The 24,635-nt window shown below is 67.1% G+C and overlaps 5 protein-coding genes across 8 annotated transcripts; 1 reads left to right on the forward strand and 4 right to left on the reverse strand.

The window, feature by feature from the left end:
- Positions 1-39: 39 nt before the first annotated feature.
- PRC1 (protein regulator of cytokinesis 1) lies at positions 40-7,365 on the forward strand. Of its 4 annotated transcripts, none has more exons than XM_035568969.2 (14): positions 40-157; positions 404-536; positions 637-759; positions 1,133-1,366; positions 1,447-1,617; positions 1,859-2,008; positions 2,264-2,411; positions 2,545-2,681; positions 2,934-3,029; positions 3,152-3,298; positions 3,745-3,846; positions 4,174-4,284; positions 4,720-4,905; positions 6,282-7,365. In XM_035568969.2, the coding sequence occupies exons 1-14, from the start codon at positions 147-149 to the stop codon at positions 6,357-6,359; spliced, it is 1,827 nt and encodes a 608-aa protein (XP_035424862.1). In that variant the 5' UTR covers positions 40-146; the 3' UTR covers positions 6,360-7,365. The 4 variants fall into 4 exon arrangements, with proteins under 4 accessions (XP_035424862.1, XP_035424861.1, XP_035424863.1 ...); XM_035568968.2 differs by having other exon boundaries at positions 76-157; positions 3,745-3,855; XM_035568970.2 differs by having other exon boundaries at positions 76-157; positions 3,745-3,855; positions 4,720-4,828.
- A 192-nt stretch (positions 7,366-7,557) lies between these two features.
- On the reverse strand, positions 7,558-10,912 carry RCCD1 (RCC1 domain containing 1). The gene is given in 8 exon segments (XM_035568972.2): positions 7,558-7,951; positions 8,120-8,149; positions 8,232-8,375; positions 8,457-8,561; positions 8,729-8,850; positions 10,274-10,530; positions 10,532-10,629; positions 10,756-10,912. Coding segments are annotated over 8 exon segments (1,056 nt in total). The 3' UTR covers positions 7,558-7,808.
- A 261-nt stretch (positions 10,913-11,173) lies between these two features.
- On the reverse strand, positions 11,174-18,510 carry UNC45A (unc-45 myosin chaperone A). Its single transcript, XM_035568967.2, has 20 exons — positions 18,410-18,510; positions 17,498-17,656; positions 16,834-16,870; positions 16,554-16,729; positions 16,355-16,447; positions 15,933-16,100; positions 15,492-15,660; positions 15,093-15,263; positions 14,778-14,949; positions 14,230-14,530; positions 13,987-14,081; positions 13,772-13,913; positions 13,455-13,595; positions 13,112-13,239; positions 12,849-12,915; positions 12,638-12,751; positions 12,133-12,248; positions 11,876-11,993; positions 11,644-11,799; positions 11,174-11,512 (listed from the first exon to the last, which is right to left on the reverse strand). The coding sequence occupies exons 1-20, from the start codon at positions 18,419-18,421 to the stop codon at positions 11,252-11,254; spliced, it is 2,796 nt and encodes a 931-aa protein (XP_035424860.1). The 5' UTR covers positions 18,422-18,510; the 3' UTR covers positions 11,174-11,251.
- Positions 18,511-18,698: 188 nt separating this feature from the next.
- On the reverse strand, positions 18,699-19,698 carry LOC126913440 (protein shisa-like-1). The gene is made up of 4 exons (XM_050713053.1): positions 19,632-19,698; positions 19,067-19,280; positions 18,827-18,930; positions 18,699-18,733 (listed from the first exon to the last, which is right to left on the reverse strand). The coding sequence occupies exons 1-4, from the start codon at positions 19,696-19,698 to the stop codon at positions 18,699-18,701; spliced, it is 420 nt and encodes a 139-aa protein (XP_050569010.1).
- A 1,294-nt stretch (positions 19,699-20,992) lies between these two features.
- MAN2A2 (mannosidase alpha class 2A member 2) lies at positions 20,993-24,629 on the reverse strand. Its single transcript, XM_050712946.1, has 9 exons — positions 24,273-24,629; positions 24,046-24,168; positions 23,832-23,946; positions 23,604-23,737; positions 23,375-23,516; positions 23,148-23,281; positions 22,216-22,410; positions 22,000-22,110; positions 20,993-21,638 (listed from the first exon to the last, which is right to left on the reverse strand). Exons 1-9 carry the CDS (start codon positions 24,432-24,434, stop codon positions 21,486-21,488), a joined length of 1,269 nt encoding a protein of 422 aa, XP_050568903.1. The 5' UTR covers positions 24,435-24,629; the 3' UTR covers positions 20,993-21,485.
- Between the last annotated feature and the right edge of the window lie 6 nt (positions 24,630-24,635).

Raw genomic sequence — 24,635 nt, forward strand, 5'->3', positions numbered from 1 at the left:
TTGGCCGGCGGCTGGCTTGGGGCGGGGCCCGGCGGCGGTTGAGGGCGGGGCCCGGCGTGACGCGGCCGCGGCGCGGCAGCCAATCAGCGCCGCCGGGACGGCAGTTTGAATCCGGGCACCGGCGGGCGGCGGCGCGGGGAGCGGCCATGAGGAAGAGGTGCGGCGGGGCGCCGGGGCCGGCACGGGGGGCGGGGGGGGCGCCGGGGGGGGCGCCGGGGCCGGCGGGGGGACCGGGAGACCGGGACCGGGGGCGGCGGGACCGGGGGGCGGCGGGGGGGACCGGGACCGGGACCGGGACCAGGACAAGGATGGGACCGGGGGGTGCGGCGGGACCGGGGCCGGGCCGGGGCCGGGTGCCGTGGGGCCGGTGCCCTCCCGCCGACGCCCGGCGCGGTGCCCGCAGCGAGGTGCTGGCGGCCGAGGCCGTGTCGTGCCTGAACCGCGCGCTGGCGGCGCTGCGGGACATCTGGGAGGAGATCGGCATCCCCGAGGAGCAGCGCCTCGAGCGCACCGACGTCGTCAAGAAGCACATCAAGGTGAGCGCCCGCGGTGCTGCCCGGTGCCGCCCACCCCGGCGGGGCCGTGCCCGGTGCCCTGCCCGGTGCCCGCCTCTCACGGCGCCTGTGCCGCGCGCAGAGCCTCCTGGACATGATGGTGGCGGAGGAGGAGAGCCTGAAGGAGCGGCTCCTGAAGAGCATCGCCCTGTGCCGCAAGGAGCTCGACTCCCTCTGCCGGGAGCTGCACCTGGACCCCTTCGAGGTAGGCACGGCGCTGCGCTGCCCGCGGGCTGCTCTGGGCGAGAGGCTTCTGCTGCCTGGCCTCTGCCTGGGATGCTAAAGGGGCCTGAGCTTACGAGGCAAACGCCTCCCCAAAACCCCCCAAAAAGCTCGGTGGAGCCAAAGGTTGGGCGGCTCCTTGCAGCTCCGGTGCCGGGAGGAGGCTGGGAGGAGGCCGGGAGGAGGCCAGGTGCCTCGTAGCGTCTTGTTTTGAGTACTGCTGCTGCGTTTGTACCTCTCTGGGGAACTTTGCTCAGAACTAGGCTCTGCGTCCCTCGCTTTACGTTTAAGGAGTCCTGTGTGTGAGTCAGGTCTACAAGAGCTGTGGAGGAGAGTCGTTTTCTGGTCTCTCCTAGGCAGAGGAGGAAAGCACCATCCTGCAGATGGAGAAGGATTTACGCACCCGTGTGGAAGTGATGTTAAAGCAGAAGAGGGACAGGAAGCAGGAGCTGAAAGCTCTGCAAGAACAAGACCGAGACCTGTGCGACATCCTCTGCACGTCCCCGTTTGGCATCGACAGCAATGCCGTGCCCAGCCTGGAGGAGCTGGACCGCTACAGGCGCCACTTGGCCTCCCTGAGCGCCGAGAAGGTGAGCGGAGAGCGGGCGAGGTCTCCCTGAGGGGGTGGGGACGGTGCCCACGGGCTTCTCATAGGGCTTGTCACCTCCAGGAGCGAAGGCGAGAGGAGTTTGTCAGCATCAAGCGGCAAGTCATCCTCTGCATGGAGGAGCTGGACCACACTCCGGACACGAGCTTTGAGCGGGACGTGGTGTGCGAGGATGAGGAAGCCTTCTGCTTGTCCACGGACAACATTGCTGCCCTCCAGAATCTGCTGCAGCAGGTGTGTTGGCACGCTGAGGCAGCGTTGCTGTGATCCATGGGGCTGTGGAGGCTGCCTGGCAGCAGCTGGCAACGTGACGTAAAGTGTGGCTGCTCTGTTTTTAGTAACCGTGTTGTGTTAGAATGTCCTGTTAGGAGCTCTTGCATGGAGATGTGGGAGGATGAACGGGCTGCTCTGCTAGCTGCAGCAGAGCAAACAGCATCAGGCCGTTCTGGCGCTGACCCCGCTCTCCCTGCTGCAGCTGGAAGCCCGGCGGTCCCTGAACGAGGCTGTGTGCGTGGAGCTGCGATCCAGAATCGCTGCGCTTTGGGAAAGGCTGCAGGTGCCTGTGGAGGAGAGAGAGTCCTTCGCAGTGCACATGACTGGATCCAGAGCCAGAACTAGGAAAGCTGTAAGGACCATCCTACAGTCTTTGGAGGGGGGAGGGCAGGGGAGCAGCAGCTCTGGGTTGCACACTTCTGTTTGCTCAGCCAGAGTGCAGGAGCAGCTTCCAGCAGTAAGCGTGCTGTGAGCAGGCCAAAGCCTGCCCTCGCAGGTGGAGGAGCTGGGAGCTGGTGACCGGCTCGTTAGGAGTCGGCTTACACAGAACACGAATCCCATTCTGCTCTTGCTGCCTTCTGAGTCTGTGCTCTGATCTCGTTGGCAGCTGCAGTTAGAAGTGGACCGTCTGGAGGAGCTGAAGCTGCAGAACATGAAGTCTGTGATCCAGGCAATCCGGGTAGAGCTGGCTGAGTACTGGGATAAATGCTTCTACAGCCAGGAGCAGAGAGAAGCTTTCAGCCCCTATTACGATGGTGGGTGCTGGCCCTCTGACTCCCCTGGGGGAGCTGCAGGCTGCCTGCCAGCAGACCAGCTGCAGAGAAGCGCTGCTGGATGCAGTGCCAGGGATCCTGGCTGCCTCCTGAACGTGCTGTTGTATCTCTCCAGAGGACTATACAGAGACCCTGCTCCAGCTCCATGATGCTGAGGTGGGGAAGGTGAAGAACTACTACGAAACACACAAGGAGCTGTTTGAGGCTGTCCAGAAATGGGAGGAGAACTGGAAGCTGTTCCTGGAGCTAGAGGTATTGTATTGCTCAGGCAGTGCTGGGTCTCTGGGCCCTGTAGGCCTCCGCTCCGGTGTGCAATGTCCTTGAGAGACCAGGGAGGCAGAGGGGGAACCCTAGCAGGCTGGTGAGGGGATGGCGTGCTGTGTCTGGAGCACCAGGATGACTTGTGGTGAAGAGCTTGCTGTGCAGGGCTGCGCTGCAGGGATGGCTGGGCAGTGAGACTGGGCTCTGTGCCTGCTTCTCCTGACCTCCTTTTTTCTATGCTAGAGGAAAACAACCGACCCCAACCGCTTTGCCAACCGTGGGGGGAGCCTGCTGAAAGAAGAGAAGCAGCGAGCAAAGCTGCAGAAGATGCTTTCCAAGGTAAGTTCAGAACTGAAGAAGGAGCAAAAGCTGTAGTTCTGGATAGACGCGTGGAGCACTTAGAGCCAGCAAGGAATATCTCGGAGGGCAGCCTCCCTACACTGCCCTTGTGTCCTCATCAGCTGCAGGAGGAGCTGGAGAGCAGGGTCCAGGCCTGGGAGCAGGAGCATGAGGACGCTTTCCTGGTGAAGGGGCAGCAATTCATGGAGTACGTGACAGAGCAGTGGCAGCTGTACCGCATGGAGAAAGAGAAGGAGAAACAGGAGCGGGTGAGTGCGGAGCCGAATGTGCTCTCCTGGCCTTGAGGAGCCTCTTCTGGCACCAGGCTGTTGGTGGCCCAGCCCTGCTCGGGGGGGAGAACTGCCCCAGCCCCGGGCTCCCATCTGCTGCTGGCAGCTCCCTAGGGAGATGGGGTCTTCCCTTTCTGCTGGCTCTGTACGTGGTCACCTTCCTTGCCGAGACTGGTGTCTGCCGCTGGTGGTGTCTGCGTGTTGAGCCCCTTTCTCGGCCCCAGCTGCGCCAGGACTGTGGCTTGGCTCTGGCTATCTGTAAATCTCCACCGAAGCACCTGCTTCCTGGCTGCAGGGCTGCTGCCCACCAGCAGAAGCCTGCCTTTCCCCTGGCGCCGGGCAGCGAGCCAGAGCTTCACAGAGCAGAGCAGCCAGCTCTACGCTGCTCCTCTTCTCGGGTTGGTGAGTGCAGATCTCTCACGCAGCACCTGAAGAAAAGCCGCCAGATCGAGGCAGAGATGATGTACGGGAGCACCCCACGGACACCCATCAAGCGCCGCGTGCTCACCCCCCACACGCCTGGCAAAGTAAGGAAGGTAAACTGTCCACGCTGGGCAGAGTGCTTGGCTGGGACGCTGCCAGGGCTCGAGCGCTGCCACTACGTAGTGCGCTTGGTGCTCAGAGCCCCGCCTCTGGGTTCAGTCTCACAAAGGGCTCAGGGATATTGCAGCAGTGTAAGGGAACCAGGAATGGGGGCCAAGCCGCGGGCACCTCTGTTCTCCTTGGGGACAGTGGGACTTGTTGGGGTGCCCTGGAACTGGAGGGCCCCGTGCAGCTGGTGCTTCCACGGTGGTTTTCCTGGTGTGGCACAGCCCCGGCTTCCTCCCCATGCACCTTGTGCTGTTTTCCCCCAGCTCAACGGCACTTCCATCTCCAGCGCCACGCCCAACAGCACTGTTCGTTCGGCCTTCGGGGCAACTCTCTACCACTCTCCGACGTCTCGGCTGCCACCCTCTGGAGGGAAGGTGAGGGGCCTTCTGGGGCGTCCCTGCCCGCAGGGGGGCTTGGGAGCCCTGCCTTGCCGTGCTGTTTCACCTGCCTCCCCTGCCAAGCTCCGGGGGCATAAAGGCTGCTCTTTGGTCCCGGCCTGCTCTGCTGGGCAGCTGCGCGGCTGGTGGGATGTCTGTGGGACCAGCACAGCCTGGGGGAAAAGGAGGGTGGGCAGCATTCAGGAAAACTCCCTCCCGCCCAGATTTCTGGTGGGCGTCTGGGCCGAGCCTGAAGCTTGTGGGGGGTCTTCATTACCTGACCTACGCATCCTGGGTCAGAATTGGGCCCCAGACCACGAAGGGTTCCTGGAGGGCGAAGTTCCTCTGGTACTGCAGAGCAGCAAGGCTAGCACAGGCTTCCTAGCTCCCCTCGGTTCATGCCTCCTGTCTACCTGTCGCCCGTTCCTGCAGCTTGGTCAGGCTCGGACCCCCAGCCGCGTGGCTGCGAAGCCCCCCCGGCCAGGACACAGGGAGCGGAACAAGGAGAACGTGTCGCAGCTGAACGGAACCACCCTGAGCGGTGGGTGCACCCCCACAGCCCCTGCCCAGCGTAACTACAGCGTTAATTCTGTTGCCAGCACCTATTCTGAGTTTGCGGTAATTCACCTCTTCTAAACCCGCCTCCCCCTGGGCCGCGCGGGGGGCCTGCGCCCCCTCCCAGAGCACCCCCAGGCCCTGCTGCGCGCAGCCCCACAGGCGCCCTGCGCAGAGCGCCTGCTCCTGCCAGCGCCCCCGGCACCGAGTGGTGGCTGCACGGCAGGAACCGAACGCTGAGGTTTGGTGGCTGAGGCCAAGCACCGCTCGCATCTTGCGTGGTCCCGAGCAGCCCCGTGGGGACCAGATGGAAACACGAGAGGAGTTCTGCTGCCCAGGGCAGCCCCCGACCCCGTGCAGGAGCCGAGCCCTGCCTGCGGTGTCCCTGTGCCAGGTCTCCTGGCACAGCCCTGCTACAGTGACGTAGCTGCTCCCTGGAGCTGGGCCTGTTCCCAGCTGCTTGTGCAAAGTACTGAGTCCCGGGGTTTGATGCAGTGTTTCCTAGGCAGCACAGGGCCTGGGCAGCTGGCAGCAGCAGCGCTCTGTCGCTGTCCTAACCTGGTCCCTGGGAGAAAGGAGGGAGGGTCCTGCTTGTCCCGGGGTCCTTTTCCCGCTGCCTGCACGGCCTCAGCCCCTGCATGCTCACGCTGGACTCGGCTTGCTGTGCCCCCTGAGCTCAGCCTCCCGAGGGACCCTGCCTGTGTGCCACCTCCTGCTGGCCTGAGGTGTGCTGGGGGAGCTTCCTGGGGGGAATTGGGTGCAGGGGGGTTGGTCTCTGCTGGTGGACAGAGCTTTGGGGGCTGGAGGCCTCTGCCCTTCTGTTAGACCTCACTGAGCCCAGGCTTTAGCCTCTCCTGATGCTGCGGCCAGGAGCAGAGCTGGCAGCAGAGCCAGCGCTGGGGCTTCCCTGGCATCAGCCCCGATCCTGTGCTTGTGGCAGCCTGCGGGGAGGGAGGGTGCTGGCTGCTGGTCCCGCTGCGCTCGGCAGAAGCAGTGTTCCCTTCCTACAGCACTCGCGCACGGCTGTTCCCATGCTTGCACCCTGCCTGCGCTCCTTCCCTGCCCTGTAGCCCGTGGGCCAGCCTGCTCGCTCGCTCTCCCGCTGATCTGGAAGCGCTTCCCAGGACAGGCGGCGAGCTGCCAGCTGCAGGAGGGAGGGGTGGGGTGCCTGGCCGAGGGCTGTTGGGGCAGCAGGTCTCTTGCTCCTGGGAGCCTCATGGATCTTTCCCAGCTACTCAGAACAAATGCTTGCCTGCCCTCTCCTGAAGCAAGGGGGGGTCGGGTATCGTGTCTGCCCAACAACCAGCAGGGGCGCAGCGTGGCCTGCCCTCCTTGCTGGCCTAAAGCCGCTGCCCCAGAGCACCAGCACCGCCTGCGGCCCCCGGCACAGCCTCTCCTGCAGCCCCTCACCCCCCATCTCCTGCTTCTTGTGTCCACAGCGCGAACTTTCAAAGGCTTCCAGGTGTGACACCAGCTCCCGCGTCCTCAACTCCACCACCACCAACGCCTACTGCTGAGGCGCCGCCCCAGGCTCTGGCCCTCCGCAGTCGTAGTGAGTTCCAGTTCTGGGGGAGCGCTTCCGCAGCTCCCGCTGCGCCCAGGCCCGGAGCAGGCCGTGCCCGAGGTTTGGCTTTTAGCTAGGTCCCAGCATTAGTCTGGCCAACCTGCCTCTCTGCGGGGCGGGGGCCTTCCTGCCTGCGAGGGCAGGGGAAGGAAAAGGACACTTTTAACATTTTGCTTTTATTTGGGGAATTCTTGTGACTATTTGTGATTAAAGATTGAGAACAAACTTGGGGTAGCATAGCAGCGGGTGGCGGCTTCTGCGGGAGCCTGGCTGGGCGGTGGTGTGAGGTGGCAGGGCTCTGCCTTGCCGAGTGTGCGCTGGGACAGACAGGACCTAGTGCAGAGCGCTGGCCTTGGTGCCTCTTACCAAAGGCTTTTTTTTTTTTTTTTTTAAAAACCTTCCATATTGCTGTAGGTATTATCTACCAGGCTCTTCCTTAACAGCACAGCAGGCATGCTTAGCTAGGGCTTGCTTTAGCTGAGGTTCCTCTGAGCAGCCTCCCTGGGCCCCAGAGGGCTGGGCTCGTGCTGCTGCTGCAGCCTGGGCTTGTGGCCGAGGGTCTCAGCTCCCCCACGCCAGGGACTGCAGCTGCCCCCTGGAGAAGAGCTCAGGTGGTCGATTCCCCTGTCCTCTGCCGCCCACCCCCAAGCCTCCAGCGAGGGGGGCTGCCTGTTCCCCCCCCCCCCCCCCCCACGTGCACCCCAGTGCCTGCCCTTTCTCGCCCGCTGCTCCTGGGGAGAACAGCGCATGCTTTGGCGGTACGATGTGCTGGGGGGGGCTCGTTTGCACCTTTTGTTAATGAAGCTCTGTATGTGTGTGTCTGTCCCTGATCAGAACTAATTTGCACCTTGTTATCACTACACTCCCCCACTTGCTGTTATTTATTCCCCATGTTCTGTTCCCGTGCTCTGTAACTCTGTATATACTGTTTATGGGAATAATGCATATCCATGTATATAGCCACTGCTGTTTGTGTGTTTGTTGGGGTGACCAAAGGCTCCTCCAGTGTGACCCTGGCGGCTGGGAGGGGGAGAAGGTTGGGCCTGGCTCTTCAGCCCCTGCCTTCTTTCTTTAAACCTCGCCTGGGCCCCTAGGGGCTGGAGCAGCTGGGAACCTGTATCTGTGTGCAACATAAAGCACTGCCACAGCTGTTACAAAAAGAGGAGATTTAATAAATCCATGTACTCTGGCCCTGTCTTTATCACTAGCCCAACCCCAGCCCTGGCTGCCTGAGGCAGCAGCACAGCTCCTCTGCCTGAGCTGGGGTCCCGGTGGGGGGAACCCACCCACGGTGTCTGCCCAGACCCTGCTGAGGGCTGCTCGGGGGGGCAGGAGCGGAGCTTTCCTGTGTCTCCCTTTGCTCCATGCCCCCAGCGAGGGTGGTGGGACGGCCTTGGGCCCCTCACTGCTCCAGGACGCACACGTAGGTGTTCCAGGGCCCGCACACCACCTCCTGGGCCTGAAGCCCCTCTGCCACCAGGTGCTCCACGCGCCGGGGCCGGTCAGAGCTGGTGCTGTCCCCATGGCCCAGCTGCCCGTATTTACCTGCAGACACAGCAGCTGCGTGACGGGGCTCCGGCCCTGCCCGCAGGAAGGATTTCATCCCCTGGGCAGGCATGAAAGGGGGAGCACTCCAAATAAAGCATTAACAGCCAGCAAACAAAGCAACCACCAGGACGGGCCATGCCAGCACGGAGCAAAAGCCTCGCTTACCCCAGCCCCAGGTGTAGAGCTCCCCGTCTCCTGCAACCAGGACAGTGCCCATCAGCCGGCATCACCCCCAGCACAGGGGCTGCCGGCCCCCCACCGCCCGCCGGGCACTCACGTGTAACTGCGGCCGTGTGCCGGGACCCGCAGCTGACGGCAGCAACCTCCACGTCCTGGGGCAGGTCCAGCAGGGCCGGGAACGCCTGGATGGAAATGAACGCGGCGCCCGGCTGCTCCCGGGGGGGCGGCGGCTCCGCAGCCCCTGAGAACAGCGGCGCTCAGCCCTGGCCGCGCCATCCCACGGGCCGGGCACGGCATCGCTGCAGCCCAGCAGCATCCTCACCTGCGCCTGCGTCCTCGTCCTGCACCTGCTCTTCCGCCACCGCTTTGGAGGGCAGCGCCAGCTGGCCAGACTCGTTCCAGCCCCACATGTAGAGGTCCCCCCCCTCTGCAGAGGACGCACGGGGCGGCCCCGGTCAGGGCACAGCTCGGACCCCGCGCCCCTGCGGCAGCGGCCGAGTGCTCGAGGGCACCAGCTCCGGCCTTGTCCGGGACAACACGGGGCAGCCGGCCCTGCGGTGCCAGCACCGCCACCCCCTGCCCCCGGCCCCTCACCGCTGACGCTGGCCGAGTGCCACCCGCCCGCCGCCACCGCCCGCATGGGCACGCCGGCCAGGGCCTCCACCAGCCGCGGCTGCTGCTCCGACTCCAGGCCCCCGTGGCCGAGCTGCCCGTGCCTGTGGGGAGATGCACGCGGGCAGAGGGACGGAAGGCCCACTGCCTAACAACTATGGCATTAATCTGCGCAGCTGTAACGCTGAAGGAATAGGCACAAAGAAGTACGAGAGGCTTCTCATACTTTTCTGGTAACCAAAGCTTAACCATGGCATTCAGTTTCTACAAAAAGGTAATCCTGAAATACACGACAGTAAGAGTGGTGTATAAACTTTTCCTTTAAAGGTAAAGAAGGAAAGAACGCTGGTAATATCTGTAAATGTAACAACGGCTGATTTAATTCTGTTTGCTATGACAACCTGCTGTCCGTGACAACAGCCCCCAAACACCAACGACCTGAGGACGGGAAACAAAGTGTACCCGAGCAGACCAGCAATACCGAGGGAGGAAGACACTCCAGTTTGCACAGCGCTGCTATTAAAAATAATCTTTGCTGGCTTTGTTTCACATAAGCAGCAAGGAGATCACTAACTTATCCCTTCTACCCTGTAACTCTTTGTAACTGGCAATTAACATGGTCAGGGCAGATCACCGACCGACACTCAGACCCCGCAGCTGTGCTGGTAACGTCTGCTCGGGGCTGGGGGCACACAGCCGTACCCAGACGCATTTACCAAGCACAGGGCTCGCAGCGCGACCCCGGGGCCACCCGTGTGGTCGGACTCAGCTCGGGGACAGACCCAGGTGCTGCCTGTGGTAAATCCCGCACAGTCAGGGTGAGACCAGTGCCCGCAGGGACTTTCAGAGGGAGTCCTGTAAGGCTGGTGGCACCAGGCTGATGTTACAGCATCAGCAACAACACACCAGGCTGAGACTGCCCAGGTAATAGTATGGGAAACGCCAAATTTGGGTACAAGTAGCAAAACCAGTACCAACAGGAAAAAGTACTGAGGACAACCCGCTGGTCCCCACTGCACCCGAGGCCTGAAGGCAGGGTGCGGGAACGCCGAGCAGAGAGGGCCAGGCCGGCACCCGAGTGCCTCTGTCCCAGCCGCACCCCCAGGCGCTTCCCCACTGCCAGCCCTGACACGGGGCAGCGAGGGAAGGTAACGGGACAGCCTCTGCCCCGACCCCGAGCGGCACAGGGGGGCAGGGGGCAGCTCGCAGGGCAGTCGCTCAGCGTCAGAAGCAAGTAATCAAGAGCCAAGACTCGAGAGTTAATTGTAGCGCAGCATTTATGTGCAGCAGCATGAAGAACAGGCCTTGAGGCGCTGACGGGTGCGCGTGCCGGCCACTCGGCTCGCTGACCACGCAGTGCTTTACCGTTTTAGCGTGCTGGGACACCAGAGCCCTGAACCGGCTCTGCCTCGACCCCGCGTGCTAGCAGCTGAGGGCACCCCCCGCCACCCCCCGGCATCCCGTCACCTGCATCCCGGCCACCGGCGCCCGCCCCGCCGAGCCCGGCGCTGCCCCCCCGCCGCTCACCTGCCGCCGCCCCAGCCGTAGATCTCGCCGGCGGCCCCGAGCGCCAGGACGTGCTCGTGGCCCAGGGCCAGGGCCCGGAGCGGCGGCGCCGCGGGCAGCTCGGTGAAGAAGGGCGGCCGGGGCGCCGCGAAGCCGCCGGGCAGCAGCGGCAGCGGGGGGCGGCGGGGCCCCGGCGGCAGGGCCCGGCGCCAGGCGGGGGCCCCCCGCAGCTCCCCGCTCAGCGCCGCCGCCCGGGGCCAGGCCTCGGCCGCCGCCCCCCCGCCGCAGCAGCACGTGCGTCTCGGACGGCAGCGCCTCCGCGCACCCCGCCGGCAGCCGCCGCCGCAGCCCCGCGCCGCGCACCTCCAGCCCCGCGCCTGCGGGAGCAGCGGCTCAGCGCCCGGCGGGGCGGCGGGGGGGGGGGGGCCCGGGCAGCCGGGGGCCCGGGGGGAGCCGAGCGCCCGGCGGCACCCCCGGGCCGGGCGCCCCGGGGGGCCGCTCACCGGTCTCCAGCACGGCGTAGCTCCAGGCGGGCCACACGCGGCGGATCCCCTCGGGGCCCGACTCCAGGCGGCGCGGCCCCGGCCCCGGCGACGGCTCCCCCGCCGCCTCCTCGGCGCCGAAGCCGAACACGAGCCAGGCGCGGCGCGGGGCCGCCATGGCGGGGCGGGGGGGGCGGCGCCGGGAGGGACGGGGCCGGGCAGCACCGGGTCCGCCCCGTCGGGCGGGCGCAGACAGGCGCGGAGGCGGGGCCGTCGGTCAGGAGCAGCTTTAGCGCGGCGTCGCCGGGCGCCCCCGGTGCCGCCCCCCCCGTTAAGGCGGTGGCAGCGGCGGAGGCGGCGGCGGGCCCCGTGTTCCCCCCCCCTCACCCCGGGGCGCGGCGGCAGCCGGCGGGGGGCCCCGGCCCGGTCCCGGCGGGCGGCCCCCGGTCGGGACGGGGCAGCGCGCGGTGAGCGCAAGCCCGGAGCAGCGTGTGCAGGGCAGGCCCCGGGCCCGGCCTCACTCCTGGCCGGGGCCGGGCTTGATGAGGCCGTAAGCCACGGCCTGCGCCAGGGCCTCCTGCGCCGCCTGCGCCACGCGCGGCTTGTCCGGGTCCTTGGCCAGCACCGAGAGGATCTCCAGCATCTCGCTGGCGATGAGCTGCTCCGCCACGCCGCGCTCGGCCGCCATCATGTTCATCACCACCACGGCCCCGCGGTGCTGCAGCTCCGCGCTGGGGCTGAGCAGCAGGGCCTGCAGGATCTCCAGCCAGTGCACCGTCTGCGGGCAGAGCGGGGCGCGCTCAGCACCGCCGGCAGCCGCCGCGCCGCGCCCCTGGGTGCCGTACGGCAGCGGGCCCCCAGCACACGGGGTGGGGGGCACGCGGGGCTGCCCCCGCCCTGGGCACTCACCACCTGCGGGATCCTCTTGCAGATGGGGGGATGCAGCGCGGTCAGCATGGCCAGGGTCCCCGAGGCTGCCCGCCGCAGCTTCTCATCCTCCTCCCCGCTGTACAGGACCATCAGCTTCAGCCGGTCGCTGCCCTCGGCCAGGAACAGCTCCTGCACCTGCAGGCCAGCAGGGAAGGATGTGGCCAGCAGCCCAGCGCAAGCAGCCGCCGGCTCGGCGCGGCACGGCCCTCACCTCCTTGCTCATGGCCATGTTGCACATGCACTCTGTGGCAGCCAGCCGGATCAGCTCGTGTTCCTCAAACATGTAGCCCTCGATCATGGGCACAGCCTTCTCCTTCAGGATCTTCTGCCTGCAGCAGGGCAGGGGTGAGCACTCCTTGCCCAGAGGTGCTACCCCCACACCACTTGTGGCCAGGGCAGCACCCACCCAGGCCTGGGTCCCCCTCTCCCCCCGCCTGGAACAGCTCAGCCCTGGCCCCACTGCCCTACCGCAGCCTCTCGCTGATGCCAGCCAGGTTGGTTAACGCCATCAGCCCCTCAAAGTTCTCCAGGCCTGTGCGCTGGAGGTGCAGAAGGCTGACAAGGGGCCGCACCACCTCGTAGATCTGTGGAAAGAGCAGCGCAGGGCTCGAACCAGGGGCAGGGACTCTGCCCCTGCATGGAGTATGGGCAGACCTAGCAGAAAGGCAGAAGTGCTCCCTACGGCCAGGCCTAGACAATCAGGCCGCTGGGAAACCACCAGAGTCTTTTGCCTCCTTCCCGAGGAAGGGCAAACTCAGATTGCCACCCCTCTGACCTCCATCTCCTGGGCTGCCAAGCCCTGTCTCAGGGGGAAAAGAGGAGCCAAAGCCTGCTCTGCTGCAGGTGCTGCTCACAGCAACCATGGCAGCCCCTGCCCCACAGCCCTCCTTGTGCTGCTCCCCTGCAACCCCCTGGCTGTCCCCTCCAGGCCCTGTGCAGCATGGCAGGCCTGCCCCTTGGTGGTGACACTGACCCGCTCCCCAGGAAACGCCATCTCTGGGTTAGAGGTGATGGTGATCTTCGCCAGGGCCTGAGCTGCCTTCGTCTGTCCCACCTCAGTGCCCTCCAGGGACAGCGGGATGAGAGCCTGCGGATGGAGATGCGTCAGCCTGTCCTACAGCTGGTGACAGCCCCAGCCCTCCCCATGGAACGGGCCGGGGGCACTGTGGTACCCACCACCTCACCTTGCCTCCTCCCTGCGCAACCACACCGCCTCGGTCCTCTGCCTCCGCCACGAGGGCCAGGAACACCCTGCAGACAGGGCAGGAGCAGACGGAGTCTGGAACCTGCTGTGGTGGGTGCCAGTGCCACCCAGATACCAGCAGCGGGCCCAGGCTGCGCCCCTTCTGCTCCTAGAAGCCTGGGTTCACCACAGGCACTAAGTTTGCAGGAGGGCGCCAGCAGCCTCAGAAGGCAGCTCCCACCTCCCTGCCCCTGCTCCCTGTACCTGGAGATCAGCTCCCGGCAGGAGTTGGTCAGTGCCGGGTTCTCGCTCTTCACCATGCAGGCCAGGGCTGACACCACGCCAGCCGTCAGCAGTTTCCGCACCCGCCGCTTCACAAAGTCCGGCTTGTCCTGTCCCAGGGGCAGGGGCACCGCTCATTTCAGAGCTGGCACCCAACCTGCCACCACCTCCTGATGCCCGGCCCTGCTGCCATCACCCCAAAGGCACCAAAATGGTATCTCCGGACACCCTGTCCCTGCTCAGGAGGCCAGGCCCTGTCCCACCCACCTGCTGTCCTGCGGGGCCAAGGCTCCCCACAGCTCCCGAGATGATTCCCCCCCCTCACCTTGGGGTGCTGCTCTGGAATGTGCTGCTTGGCGTACTTGGCCAGCTCCAGCATCTGGGGGTCTGGCTCCTCGTGGTCGTAGCTGTTGGTGCAGTTCACTAGCGTGGAGGCAACTGCATAGAGCACGCTCCTGTCCTCCGACTGCAGGGGCAACGGGACACTGGTCGCACCCGTGACGCAGGACAGAGCAGGGCTTGAGCCCGCTCAGCACCACCAGGCCCCTGTGCACACCCCAGCCCCACAACCCTCTCCATCAGAAGGGGCACTTGGGCACGTTCCCCCCACCCAGCATTCCCCCCACAGCGCTCAGCGCTCACCTTGGCCAGCTGGAACATGGCCTGCATTGCTGCCTTGTCCTCCACGAACTCCTCCTTGACATCCGCATCAAAAGTGAGGTAGGCCAGGCCCTCCACAGCCCAGCGCCGCGTGCCCGCGTCGATCGCCTCATTGCACAGCCACCTGCGAGATGGCCCCGTGAGCTCACCCTGCAGGGCTCCCACCCCCAACGCACCCCGCAGTCCTCAGCACTCACTTGCGGCACTGCTTGGCTAATTTCATCGTGGAGCCCTCAGCAAACTGCTTCATGCTGAAGTCAGTGCCTCCGGCAGATCCCAGCTTGCAGAGCCCCTGTGAGGAGCAGAGCGTCAGGGCCGGAGAGGCCGCGATGCCCCCGTGGCAGCCCCCCACCAGGGACAAGACCCACGGGCCACCACGGCCCCCCCCAGCCCCATCCAGCAGCTCAGCACTGCTGCTCCTCCCGCCCTGCCGCGCTCACCACCAGCGCCCGGATGCGGATGCTGTCCCTCTCGCTGTGCTTGTAGATCTCCTTGAGCAGGCTGACGCCGTTGGCAGTGATGAAGGACGCGCGCTTGGCCTTGTCAGCGGCGTGGATCAGCGCCTCCACTGCTACCAGCTGGTGGGCCTCGCAGACGGAGGCGCAGAGGGACAGCACGCTGTCCATGATCCCCTCCAGCTCCAGCACCCTGTTCCCAGCGTCTGAGGGGCCCTGCAGCAGGCACGACACCGTCTGTATGGCCCGCAGCTTCCCGGCCAGCTCGCGCCCCTCAAACCAGCTCCTGCAGGGGAAGAACGCCAGGAGGGATAAGGCTGATCCCACCCAACACCTCCAGCCTCACGCAGTGCTGCCCTGCCAGACCACCGGCATGGCAGGTCTCTGGTGGTCTGCACTCTGCTTTTACCACTAAAAGCAAGAAGTCTGGGAACAGGGGTGCTTCCACCTCCAGCGGAGGCAGGGACAGCAGCAGAATGCTCCTGGCTGCACAAGACAGAGCCCTCCTCTGCCCCAGGGAAGCCCGGGCTCACCTCACGTAGTCCTCGCACAAGTGGTGGAAGTTCTCCCTCTCGGCATCGCACTTCAGGTCCTCGTAAAGCTTGCTCAGTAGGACTGAGGCGCTCATCCGGGTGTTCTCTGTCACGGGCAGGCTGCCCGGGGCTCCGCACACTGTGCTGCCCACCTCCAGAATCTTCTTCAGGCCTAGGAGGACACAGAGCTCAGGCACCCAGCGAGGAGCAAAATGGGATGCGCAGGCACCTCGCTCCTGCAGAGCCAAAGCACGCGTCGCCCCAGGGCAGAGGGGTGTGACGGCCCAGCGGGATGCTGCAGGCTGTTTCACTCACCCTGGTCAATCACCCAGAGGCTCATGCTGTTGTTGATCTCCTTCGGTGACTTCCTGGGCACCACCTTGATGAGCAGGTTGAGGGCGTTGTCACGGCCGTGCGCAGAGGCCCCTTCCAGAGGTAGCAGCTCCAAGAGGTCCTTGATCAGCAGTTTCAGGTCCTTGGAGGAATCTTCCAAGAGAGACAGGGCCAGCGGTCAGTGCCCTGCACACAGGCCTCACCCTGTCATGGTAAGGCCAGTAGGAGCTGCTGGGATCGGGGGATCCTGACCCCCAGCTCAAGTCCTTGTTAATCCAGGCCCAGAGGCAGGGAGCTGTGGCAAGGCAGGCAGCAGCAGAACCCACTGCAGCTCAGCGCCTCCCCACGCCACGCCAGCCAGCTGGGGCAGCAGCCACTCACCCAGCACCACCGCATCCTCCTTGCCACGGAAGTCCTTCTGCAGTCCCTCCTTCAGGGAATCGAACATGACGTGCAGAAGGTTGCAGGCAGCCAGGGAAACCTGCTCGTGCTCCACACCCAGCACTGCCGAGAGACGCGGGGCCCCCAGCTCCGCCAGGATGGCCATGGTCTGTAGGTACAAGCACAGGCACCTGCTGGGGACTTTGGGGGAAAAACCTGGCACTCCCCAGCATCTTATGAGAACGGTTCCCCTCCACAAGGCTCTCACAACTCAGACCTAGCAGGTGACAGCTTAGAGCTCCCCCGTTCAGCAGCACGGCTACAGCACAACACAGGCGAAGGCCATCAGAGCTCCCCAGCCCGACGTAGTTCGGAGCCTCCCCAGCACAGACGTCCCCATGGTCCCCACACACAGGAGGGCTGAGCTCCAGTGGCACCTACCCGGGAGCGGTGCCCGGAGCACAGCCCCACCAGGGTGCGCAGGGCGGCCAGCATCAAGTCAGCCTTGGCCGTGTCAAGCAGCCGCGTCAGCAGCCGCACACCATCGCTTTGGAAGATTTTCTCTGCTCCGGCCTCCTCTCGCGCCAGCACAATCAGGTTCTGCGCCGCCTGTGAAAAGAGAGGCGCGTTTGGGTCACCTGCCCTCCAGAACAGACTCCCCTGCACACAGGGAACCTCATGTGGGAGCCCACGGGGCAGCCACAAGCTCCCACCCCCACTCCCAGTCTCCACGGAGCGTGTTCTGCCAGCAGGAAGCCTGGGCTCCCAGGACAGCACAGTGCAGCCAGCAGTGCCGACCTAGGCATACGATTCCTCCGCTCCTTGCCCTCCACCCAAGTCATGTTGCCCCATGGAGTTCAGACCTTTTGCTTCTTGTCTGCATCTTTTTCTTCAGGATCCAGCAAGATCTGGAACATCTGCTCCACCTTTGAGTCCGTGCAGGACATGGTCTTCATCTGAGACAGGCCAGAAACAGCAGCTCAGCCCTCGCCGCCCCCTTCAGCCATCGCACCCGCAGGGATGCACAGCAGCAGCCGCCCCACACACCATCTTCCCCCTCACCTTCTCGTGCATGCTGCTCCCCAGGGCGCGCAAGGCCTCCTGGAAGGCCTTGTTCTTGGGCTCCAGGCTCACGCACCTCTGCAGGTCGCTGATAGCCTGGTCCAAGCGGCCCAGCTTCTGCAGCGCCTGGCTTCGGCGGAACAGCGCCTTCATGTCCCGGCCGTCGGCTTCAATGGCTGTAGAAGAGCGAGGGAGCTATCGCAAAGCCCCTGGACCGCTCCAGTCTGCCTTGGCAGGCAGCACACAGAGGCCGGTCCCTGCTGGCGACACCCGGCAGTACCTTTAGATGCATCAGCCTCCGCCTTGGCATAGTCCTCCTGCAGGGAGAGAGCGGGTGAGAAGGAGGCGCCTGGCACACCGTCCGTGCAGGCTGCATTCACCCCGCCTGCTGCACCCCCCACTGAGAGAAGAGCAGGGAAACAGCTGGGGGGCCTGGGGGGGCAAACGCTGTCACTGAGAGCTGGGGACCAGAAGTCGGGTGCCCCGCCCTTCCCAGAGCACAGCCCTCGTGGGGTCCCCAAGGAGCCCTAAGGCCTGATGCTTTCCGAGTGCCCGCTGTGGCGGTGCTCCCTGCCCCTCCGAGCCCCTGAGGTTCTCCGTGCTTCCCCCCTGCTCCAGACACGGTTCGTGACGGGAAACCAAGGACGCTGCGACTGTCTGGGGGGCAGACCCGGGGCGTCTGCACACCCCGGCTGGGCACGGCGGCGCGCTGGGGAGATGGGGCAGCGACAGCCAGGGGTTGGGGGCAGGGGAAAGGGCGAGCGGAGGGATCAGCGCCTGGCCCGGGGGCTGGCGTCGCTGTGCGGGCACCCAGCCGGCAGCTCAGGGAGCCCGGCCCTGCCCGGCCCAGCCGGCAGCACAGGACGGCCCGGCCCTGCCCAGCCCTGCCCAGCCCGGCCCAGCCCGGCCCAGCCCCGGCCCGCCCGGCCCCGCGGCTCACGCACCAGCTTGAGGTAGCAGGCGGCGCGGTTGCGGTGCAGCACGGCGCGCTCGGGCTCGGCGCAGCTGAGGCTCAGCGCCCGCGTGTAGGCGGCCAGGGCGGCGGCGTGCTGCCCGGCCTGGAACAGCGCGTTGCCCCGCTCCCGCAGCTGCCCCGCCGACACCTGCGACGGCAGCGGCTGGCACCACGGCGGGGCGGCGCGGGGCCGGGACGGGACCGGGCCCCGGCCCCCGCCGCGAGCCCCGGCCCGTTCCCGAGCCCCCCCCCGGCCCGGCCCGGCCCGGCCCCGAATCCAGTCCGGTCCCGTCCCGCCCGTCCCGTTCCCGAGCCCCGTCCCGTCCCCGGTCCCGGTCCCGTCCCGTCCCGTCCCGCCCGTCCCGTTCCCGAGCCCCGTCCCGTCCCCGGTCCCGGTCCCGTCCCGTCCGGTGCCGCCCCCGAATCCAGTCCGGTCCCGTCCCGCCCGTCCCGTTCCCGAGCCCCGTCCCGTCCGGTGCCGCCCCGAATCCAGTCCGGTCCCGTCTTGTCCCCCGCCACGAGCCCCGTCCTATTCCCGAGCCCCGTCCCCGTCCCGTCCCGCCTGTCCCGTCCCGTCCCGAATCCAGTCCGGTCCCGGTCCCGGTCCCGTCCCATCCCCCGAGCCTCGTCCCGTCCCGCCCCGAATCCAGCCCGGTCCCGTCCCCTCCCCGAGCCCCGTCCCGTCCCCCGTCCCCGGTCCCGTCCCGTCCGGTGCCGCCCCGAATCCAGTCCGGTCCCGTCTTGTCCCCCGCCACGAGCCGCGTCCTGTCCCGTCCCATTCCCGAGCCCCGGTCCCGGTCCCGGTCCCGTCCCGTCCGGAGCCGCCCCTAATCCGGTCCGGTCCCGTCCCGTCCCGTCCCGCCCCGAATCCAGTCCGGTCCCGGTCCCGTCCGCCCCTCACCGCCTCCTCCATGGCCGCTCCGGCCGGGCTCTGACGTCACCGCCGATCGCCCGGGGAACCCGGACGCCGCCGCCCGCGTCGCGTGCCGGGAGGGCGCTGCCGGGGCCGGGCCGGGCGCAGCCTCCACCGCCCCCCCGTGGCCCGGCGGTGTCAGCGCAGGGCGGGCCCCCCCGCCACCCCCGGTGACCCCGCGCGACCCCCGGTGCCCCCCGTACTGCCCCCGTGCCCCCCCCCCGCCCCCCCCCCGTCCTCACCCCCGTCCCCCCATTGGCAGCAGCCACCGGGACCCCTACGCCTCCCCCCCGGGAGCGCGGGGAGCCGGGGCTGCGGGGCCGGGGGTGCCGCGGGGGGGCGGCGGGAGCCCCCCGAGGGCCGGGGAGCCCCGGGGCGGGCAGCGGCCGCAGGGCAGGAGGCGGCCGAGGCTGCAGCGCTTGGTGCGGTAGAAGTGGACGAGGTCGAGGGCCATGAGGACGAGGACGAGGAGCCCGTAGAGCCCCACGAAGGGCAGGGCCAGCGGGTTCCTGCGGGGCAGGGGCACCTCAGCACCAGGGAGGGGCACCGGGGGCGCCTCAGCACCAGGCAGCCCCCAGTGCTGCCAGCCCCGGGGCCGTGCTGCCAGCGCCGCAGCCCCACGCCGCCCCTCCCAGCCCCGCTCACCGGAGGAGGCCAGGCACGGGGAGGCTGGAGAGGTTCACCCCGGTGAGGGCCTCCACGGCCCCCTGGGAGCAGCAGGACTTGAGGGCGTGGGGGCCGGGCCGGCAGCAGTACCGGTGCGTGGCCGGGTCCGTCAGGCGCGGGCAGTAGAAGCCGGGGTGGTAGCGGCCGTCGGGGCCCGCGTAGCCCTCGCAGAGGTGCAGGTTCTGCACCGAGGCTGGGGCAGGAGCAGTGGGCGCAGGGCTGCGGCACCAGCACGCTCCCGGGAAGGGCAAAAGCAGGAGGGGAGGGCAAAGCCCCAGCCTGGCAGCCCAACTCTGGTCTCCCTGGTCCCCCCCTGCCCCACGGGGGCAGCACCTCTCGCCCCACAGGTGTGCTGCAGCGGGACCAGCTCCTGGGACCACGCCTGGCCCCTGTCCCCAGCACGGACCACCGCCTCCCCAGCCCTGACCGCACAGCCTCCAGCTGGGGATGGCAGGGAGCAGCCCAGGGGACGCAGCCCCAGCAGAGAGGGGAGGACGGGCAGTGCCTGCCCCTACCTCAGGGAGCAGGGGGAAAGGGGCCGTACCTGTCCCGAGGATGCCAGGGTACAGAGCAGCAGCGAGGAGCAGCTGGAGCAGGAGCCCACCCGGCATCTTCCCTGCCATCCCTGGGCAGAGGCAGCTCCGGTGCTGTCTGAGGCAGAAACCACAGCCCCTCCTGCTCCCGCCTCCATTGCGGCCCATCAGGAGCCTCTTGGAGCCATTAGAGCCTCCTGCACTTACTGCCCCGCTCCGCAGGGACCGCGGGTGGGAGGCGGGAGCATCGCTAATGAGCTTCTCCAGGGCCAAGCGCCGGGACCGGAGGCACCATCCCCACCTTGCAGCAGGTCCGTCAGCCCTAACCGGGCACCTCAGCCCTGCTCGGGCTCCCGGCATGGAGGCTGAGGGCTGCAGGCCAGAATGGCACAGGGCGAGCGCGCCATGGCGCCGGGGCAGTGGGCAGGCTGTGCCGCAGCCCCTCGGGCCGCAGGACAGCCCCGGCAGGCAGCAGCCTGGCCCCCCGCCAGCCGTGCCATTAGCCAGGCTCTGACAGAGCCACCGCGGGCACACGCGTGCCCTGCAGAGGGGCAGGACCCGACCAGCTCCCGCCAGTCCCCAGCACCATGTGCCCCACAGCTGGGGACCCTGAGCAGCGGTGGTGCGAGGGGCGTACTGCCCTGTGCCCGCGGCACGCTGCGCGCTGCCTCCAGGTGCTCTGCCCCTTGTCCGTGCCGTGGCTGCGCGCAGCTGAGCCTGGGGGGTGCAGCTGAGCCTGGGCTGTGCAAGGTAAGTGAGACGGAGCTCAGACAGCACCACCTCCTTCCCCAGCCCTCCCCAGGGGTGCCACAGCCCAGCCCACCAGTGCCCCAGCAGTAATAATTAGCCCCGGGGGGGCCAGGGGAGTGCAGCATCCACAGTAACCGGGACGCAACTCGGCTTCCCGCAGCCTCTGAGCCACCGCAGACCCGAGGCGCTTTGGCATTGCCACCAGCTCGTTCGCACGAGTGGTCTGGGTGACCCCCAGCAGCGGCAGGCAGTGTAGCACTGTTGGGAGAGGCCGTCCCCACGCTCACCTCACGCGTTGCTGCCAGCACAGGGAGCTGCCCACCTTCGGTCTGCACCCCAGAGCCTTTGCTCCCACCAGAGCCAGGCACTGCCTTGTCTTTGCGCGTGGCTGACCCGGCCGTGCCACCAGGGAATGAGCGCCAAGCGCCCCACACCCTGCTCAGCCCCGGGGAGCAGGGGCAGGACAGGGGCCCTGCGGTGCAGAGCAGGGACAGCGTCGGCCGCCCGCAGCCCTCCCAGCCTGCCGGGGCACAGGGCACAGCTCAGAGCCTCTCCCCACAGAGCACCCCTCCCGCTGCCCAGCACCACCAGTGTGAGAACCACAAAGCAGACAGGCCGGGGCTCCTGGAAACAGCCTCATGTTTCCTACAAGCTCCAGGCGAGCTCGGTCTCCAGTCCATAGCGCCTGCCCGGCCAGGCCGCTGGCAGCCCACATGCTGCCCTGCCGCTCTGTGGGAGCCCAGGCGCCAGCAGGGCCCCTGCCCCGGGGCTGCACGGTGGGCACCTCCCAGGCAGCCGTGCTTACACAGCAGCAGCCTGTCCCGCTGCCTCGCCAGCCCTGCTCCGCTCAGGGGAGCCCCCGGCCCGCACCCTCTGCACCAGGCAGCATTCAGCAGCCTCCACACAGCCCCGCCGCAGCAGTTCACTGTCCAAAATCTATCTGAGAACACAGGACTAATAAATAAGAAAGCAGCAGCCTTTGCAGGTCCGGCACCTCCTGCCCAGTGCCGCCTGCCTGCTGCGGGCCTCCTGGCCCAGTCTCTCCCGGGCTGTGCTGGCGCTGCGGGGCTCGGTGGCTGCACAGCCAGTCTGCTCCTCTCCCGCCCTGGGAGGCGCTACCCCAGGCGGACGCGGAAAGTGGCGATTTCCATGGGGTCCAGGCGGATGGTGGTGCTGTTGGAGGCCGTTCCCAGCGGGTACATCAGGGTCAGCGAGGTGGGCTGCAGGGAGCCCAGCTCCAGCCCCCGGAACAGGCTGCCCAGCGCCAGCTAGGGAGACAGCAGGGAGGAGGGTGGGTGGCGCGGGCACCTGGGTTCCTGCGCTGACCCAGCCCAGGCTTTCCCCTCCCTCATCGGGGGGTGCAGGGCTCATGCCAGACTCCAGTCCCCCCTCCTGCAAAACCAGTGTCCTCCAGCTTTGCCTGCAAAAGGGGCAGAGCGGGACTGCCTGCTTCGTTGTGGGACCCTTGAACAGCCACTGGTTCTGGGGGTCAGGGGGCCCCTCCCTCCCTCCCACCCCAATCCTGGCTTGGCAGGAGCTCAGGGATGCTCGAGGCAGGCCTGGTGCCAGATGTGCCAGGGTGCCACAGCACAGCTCTGACCCCACGTGGGTGCAGGCGGCAGCTCCTACCTTGCCCTGGCTGGTGGTGCAGTTAAACCCCAGGTTCCTGGCCTCCAGGCTGCAGTCAAAGCCTTTGCGGTGCAGGATCAGGGCTGCCTCGGCCGAGGGTAGCGAGTCGTCCTGCTGGGCAGCGGGGCCATGAGGTACAGTGCCGGGGACGGCGACTGCGAGCCCCCTGTCACCAGGCTGTGCCACCTGCCCACGCAGCACAGGGCCACGGCTCACCTCTGCCTGCAGCGTCCGCAGGTTGAGGATGTGAAAGTCACAGGGGACGGTGGCAGAAAGGGGTGCAAAGGAGCGCAGGGCCGGCGGGGCTGGCTTCTCCTGGGCCACAGGCAGGACCAGGGCCTCAGCGTTCAGGTGCATGGAGGTGATGTGGCTCAGCAGGGAGGGGAAGCTGACCGGGCGGCTGTCCTGCACCTGACAAACAGCAAGCAGTCAGCGCGGGCGAGGCGGCTGCGGGGCCAGGCAGAGCCTGCCAGGGCCTGCGGGGCCTCCCGCTCCTTTTGGCCTCTCCGGCGGCACCCAGAGGACAGGCACCCGCCAGCACCAGGCACCCAGAGCCTCCAGGCACGGCCCCTCCTTCCCCAGCACCCAAACAGCAGCTGCACCACACAGCCTGCACGGCTCCGGCTGGGCTATGGGCAGGCTACGAGCCCGCTAGGGGCCTGGCTAGGCTAGTTGCTAGCAGCTAGTGCACGAGACAGGGAGACAGCAGGGCCGGGCCGGCCATTACCTCTGGGCTGCCAGTCCTGGCGCCAGGGAAGCCCAAAGCTTTAAACACGGAGGCCAGTTTGGAAAAGAAGCTGGAGCTCTGAATGGGTGAAATGGTGCATGGATCGAGAGCAACGAGGTGATGGGATGAGAACACCGTGATTACAAGGGTTCCGTGCCCCCAGACGCAGGGCAGACCCCGCTGCGCAGTCCTGCCCTCCCCGCACACCCCACACTCTGGGCACGGCCCCATCCCTCTGCAGTGCCAGCATGGTGGCCAGGAGGGCCATAAGGTGACAGGGGAGGGCACCCCGCACCCAGCTGCACACGTGGCTGTTTGCAGATGCCACCGTCCCACACCGTACCGAGGCAGGGCTGGACTCTGCACCAGAGCAGCACTGCTCCTGACCCCCAAACTCCTGCGGCGTCCCCAGCCCATGCACCTTGTTGGCAGTGGCGCGGCGCTCCAGGAGGAGGCGGAAGCGGTTGCAGGTCCGCTTGTTGTCCTTCAGCCCTTGGCCCAGGCCCCGGTTGTCATCCTGCATGAGGCGCCGGTCCAGGATCACCTCCAGCTGGCCTGCGGAGAGCGGGCCCCCAAGCCCCAGGCGTTAGCAGCCGCCAGCTGCCCCCCACGGCCCCCCGGCAGCACAGCCCCACGGCCCCAGCTCACCGCTGCCGAGACTGGAGACCCCCAGGGCCTGGGCTGTGTGCAGCGTCAGGCGGCTCTGCGCATCCTGGATGTAGGCCATGGCGGGCATGGGGTAGAAATTGGCCTGCAGCGGCAGCTTCTGCTGGTACCTGCGGGGCTGGATCTGTCGAGGGACGGGGGTCAGGGGCTGGGGGTGGCAAAGCACTGCCCCTGCGGGCAGCTGCCATCCCTCCCCGGGCTGCTGGCACACCTGGAAGCCGTTGAGGTCTGTGAAGAAGGTGTCGTCGCTCTCGATGTCCGTGCTGAAGCGCAAGGCCAGCTCCTTGTTGACGTGGTCACGGATGTCCACCAGGCAAGACACGTCCAGGGACAGGCCCTCCACCCCTGCGGGCCAGCAGTGAGTGGCTGGGCCCCACAGGGAGCATCGGCCAGTGGCCCCGGGCTGGGGACCTCCAGGGCACAGCCCCACTTGTCCCACCTGGCACATTGTAAAGCCGCACCACGGTCTGGACGTGCTGGTAGTAGCTGGCAACCTCTGAGAAGAAGGGTCCCTCCGTCACTCGCACAACTGGGGGCTCCTTGGGCGTGTAAGGCTGTGGGGGGAGGAGGCTGCAGTGAGGCTGCTGGCTCCAGGACTGTCCCATGGCTGTTGGCACAGCCGCCAGCCAGGCTCTCAGAGGAGGCCCCCATACCTTGGCCTCGCCATCAGGCAGGAAGAGATAGGCTCCACTTTTGTCCTTGGAGGTTCTGGTGCCGTAGACAAGAAACTCACTGCTCACCCTCTGCTCCCGCTCCTCCCCAGCTCGGCGGAGGCTCTGCAGGGCGCAGGCCGGCAGGACAGTGAGCACACCCTGCATGAGGCACTGCTGCGCGCCCTGCCCTCCTTCACTGCCGTGCCACCCCCAGGCCCTGCGCTTGCCTGCAGCAGGCCTGAGCGCCCCGAGAAGCAGGCCCGCAGGTGCTGGTTCTCCAGGCAGAAGTCGTCAGGAGCGGTCGGGAAGACGTGCACAGGTACAGTCTCCTGCTTGCGCACGGGCAAGTCCCGGCCGTGCAGGTACAGGCGCACAGAGGACTTCAGCATGGCTTGGCCGTCGAAGGACTTCTGCAGCTGCAGCACACGCAGCCCCAGTGCAGGCAGGCGGGCCAGAACAGAGACCTGCGGGCGGCAGGGAGACGTGACCGAGGGCTTCCGTGGGGGGCAGCCAACCTGCTGGCTGCCAGCAGGACACGGGCCCTGCTTTTGGGGTCTCTGTGGAGGGAGACGTGCGTGGGAGCCTGGGGT

The sequence above is a fragment of the Cygnus atratus genome, chromosome 11, assembly GCF_013377495.2.
Source record: "Cygnus atratus isolate AKBS03 ecotype Queensland, Australia chromosome 11, CAtr_DNAZoo_HiC_assembly, whole genome shotgun sequence".
Classification (NCBI taxonomy): Eukaryota; Metazoa; Chordata; class Aves; order Anseriformes; family Anatidae; genus Cygnus; species Cygnus atratus.

What these genes read in the sequence shown, in the direction of transcription:
- PRC1 (XM_035568968.2), top strand. An exon ending in AGAAGGAGAAACAGGAGCGG is followed by an intron (nt 3,299 to 3,744) that starts GTGAGTGCGGAG and finishes TCTCTCACGCAG; the next exon opens with CACCTGAAGAAAAGCCGCCA. An exon ending in TGCCACCCTCTGGAGGGAAG is followed by an intron (nt 4,285 to 4,719) that starts GTGAGGGGCCTT and finishes CCGTTCCTGCAG; the next exon opens with CTTGGTCAGGCTCGGACCCC.
- UNC45A (XM_035568967.2), bottom strand. An exon ending in CCTCTGGGTGATTGACCAGG is followed by an intron (nt 14,950 to 15,092) that starts GTGAGTGAAACA and finishes GTGTCCTCCTAG; the next exon opens with GCCTGAAGAAGATTCTGGAG. An exon ending in TGCCGGGAGCTGATCTCCAG is followed by an intron (nt 12,916 to 13,111) that starts GTACAGGGAGCA and finishes CCCTGTCTGCAG; the next exon opens with GGTGTTCCTGGCCCTCGTGG.
- LOC126913440 (XM_050713053.1), bottom strand. Translation starts at nt 19,698, where the DNA reads ATGCCGGGTGGGCTCCTGCTCCAGCTGCTCCTCGCTGCTGCTCTGTAC. An exon ending in CCCGTGCCTGGCCTCCTCCG is followed by an intron (nt 18,931 to 19,066) that starts GTGAGCGGGGCT and finishes CCTGCCCCGCAG; the next exon opens with GAACCCGCTGGCCCTGCCCT. An exon ending in CACCAAGCGCTGCAGCCTCG is followed by an intron (nt 18,734 to 18,826) that starts GCCGCCTCCTGC and finishes CCGGCCCCGCAG; the next exon opens with CCCCGGCTCCCCGCGCTCCC.
- MAN2A2 (XM_050712946.1), bottom strand. Translation starts at nt 24,434, where the DNA reads ATGCTGAAGTCCTCTGTGCGCCTGTACCTGCACGGCCGGGACTTGCCC. An exon ending in TGCGGACGCTGCAGGCAGAG is followed by an intron (nt 22,111 to 22,215) that starts GTGAGCCGTGGC and finishes GCTGCCCAGCAG; the next exon opens with GACGACTCGCTACCCTCGGC. An exon ending in GCACCACCAGCCAGGGCAAG is followed by an intron (nt 21,639 to 21,999) that starts GTAGGAGCTGCC and finishes CTGTCTCCCTAG; the next exon opens with CTGGCGCTGGGCAGCCTGTT.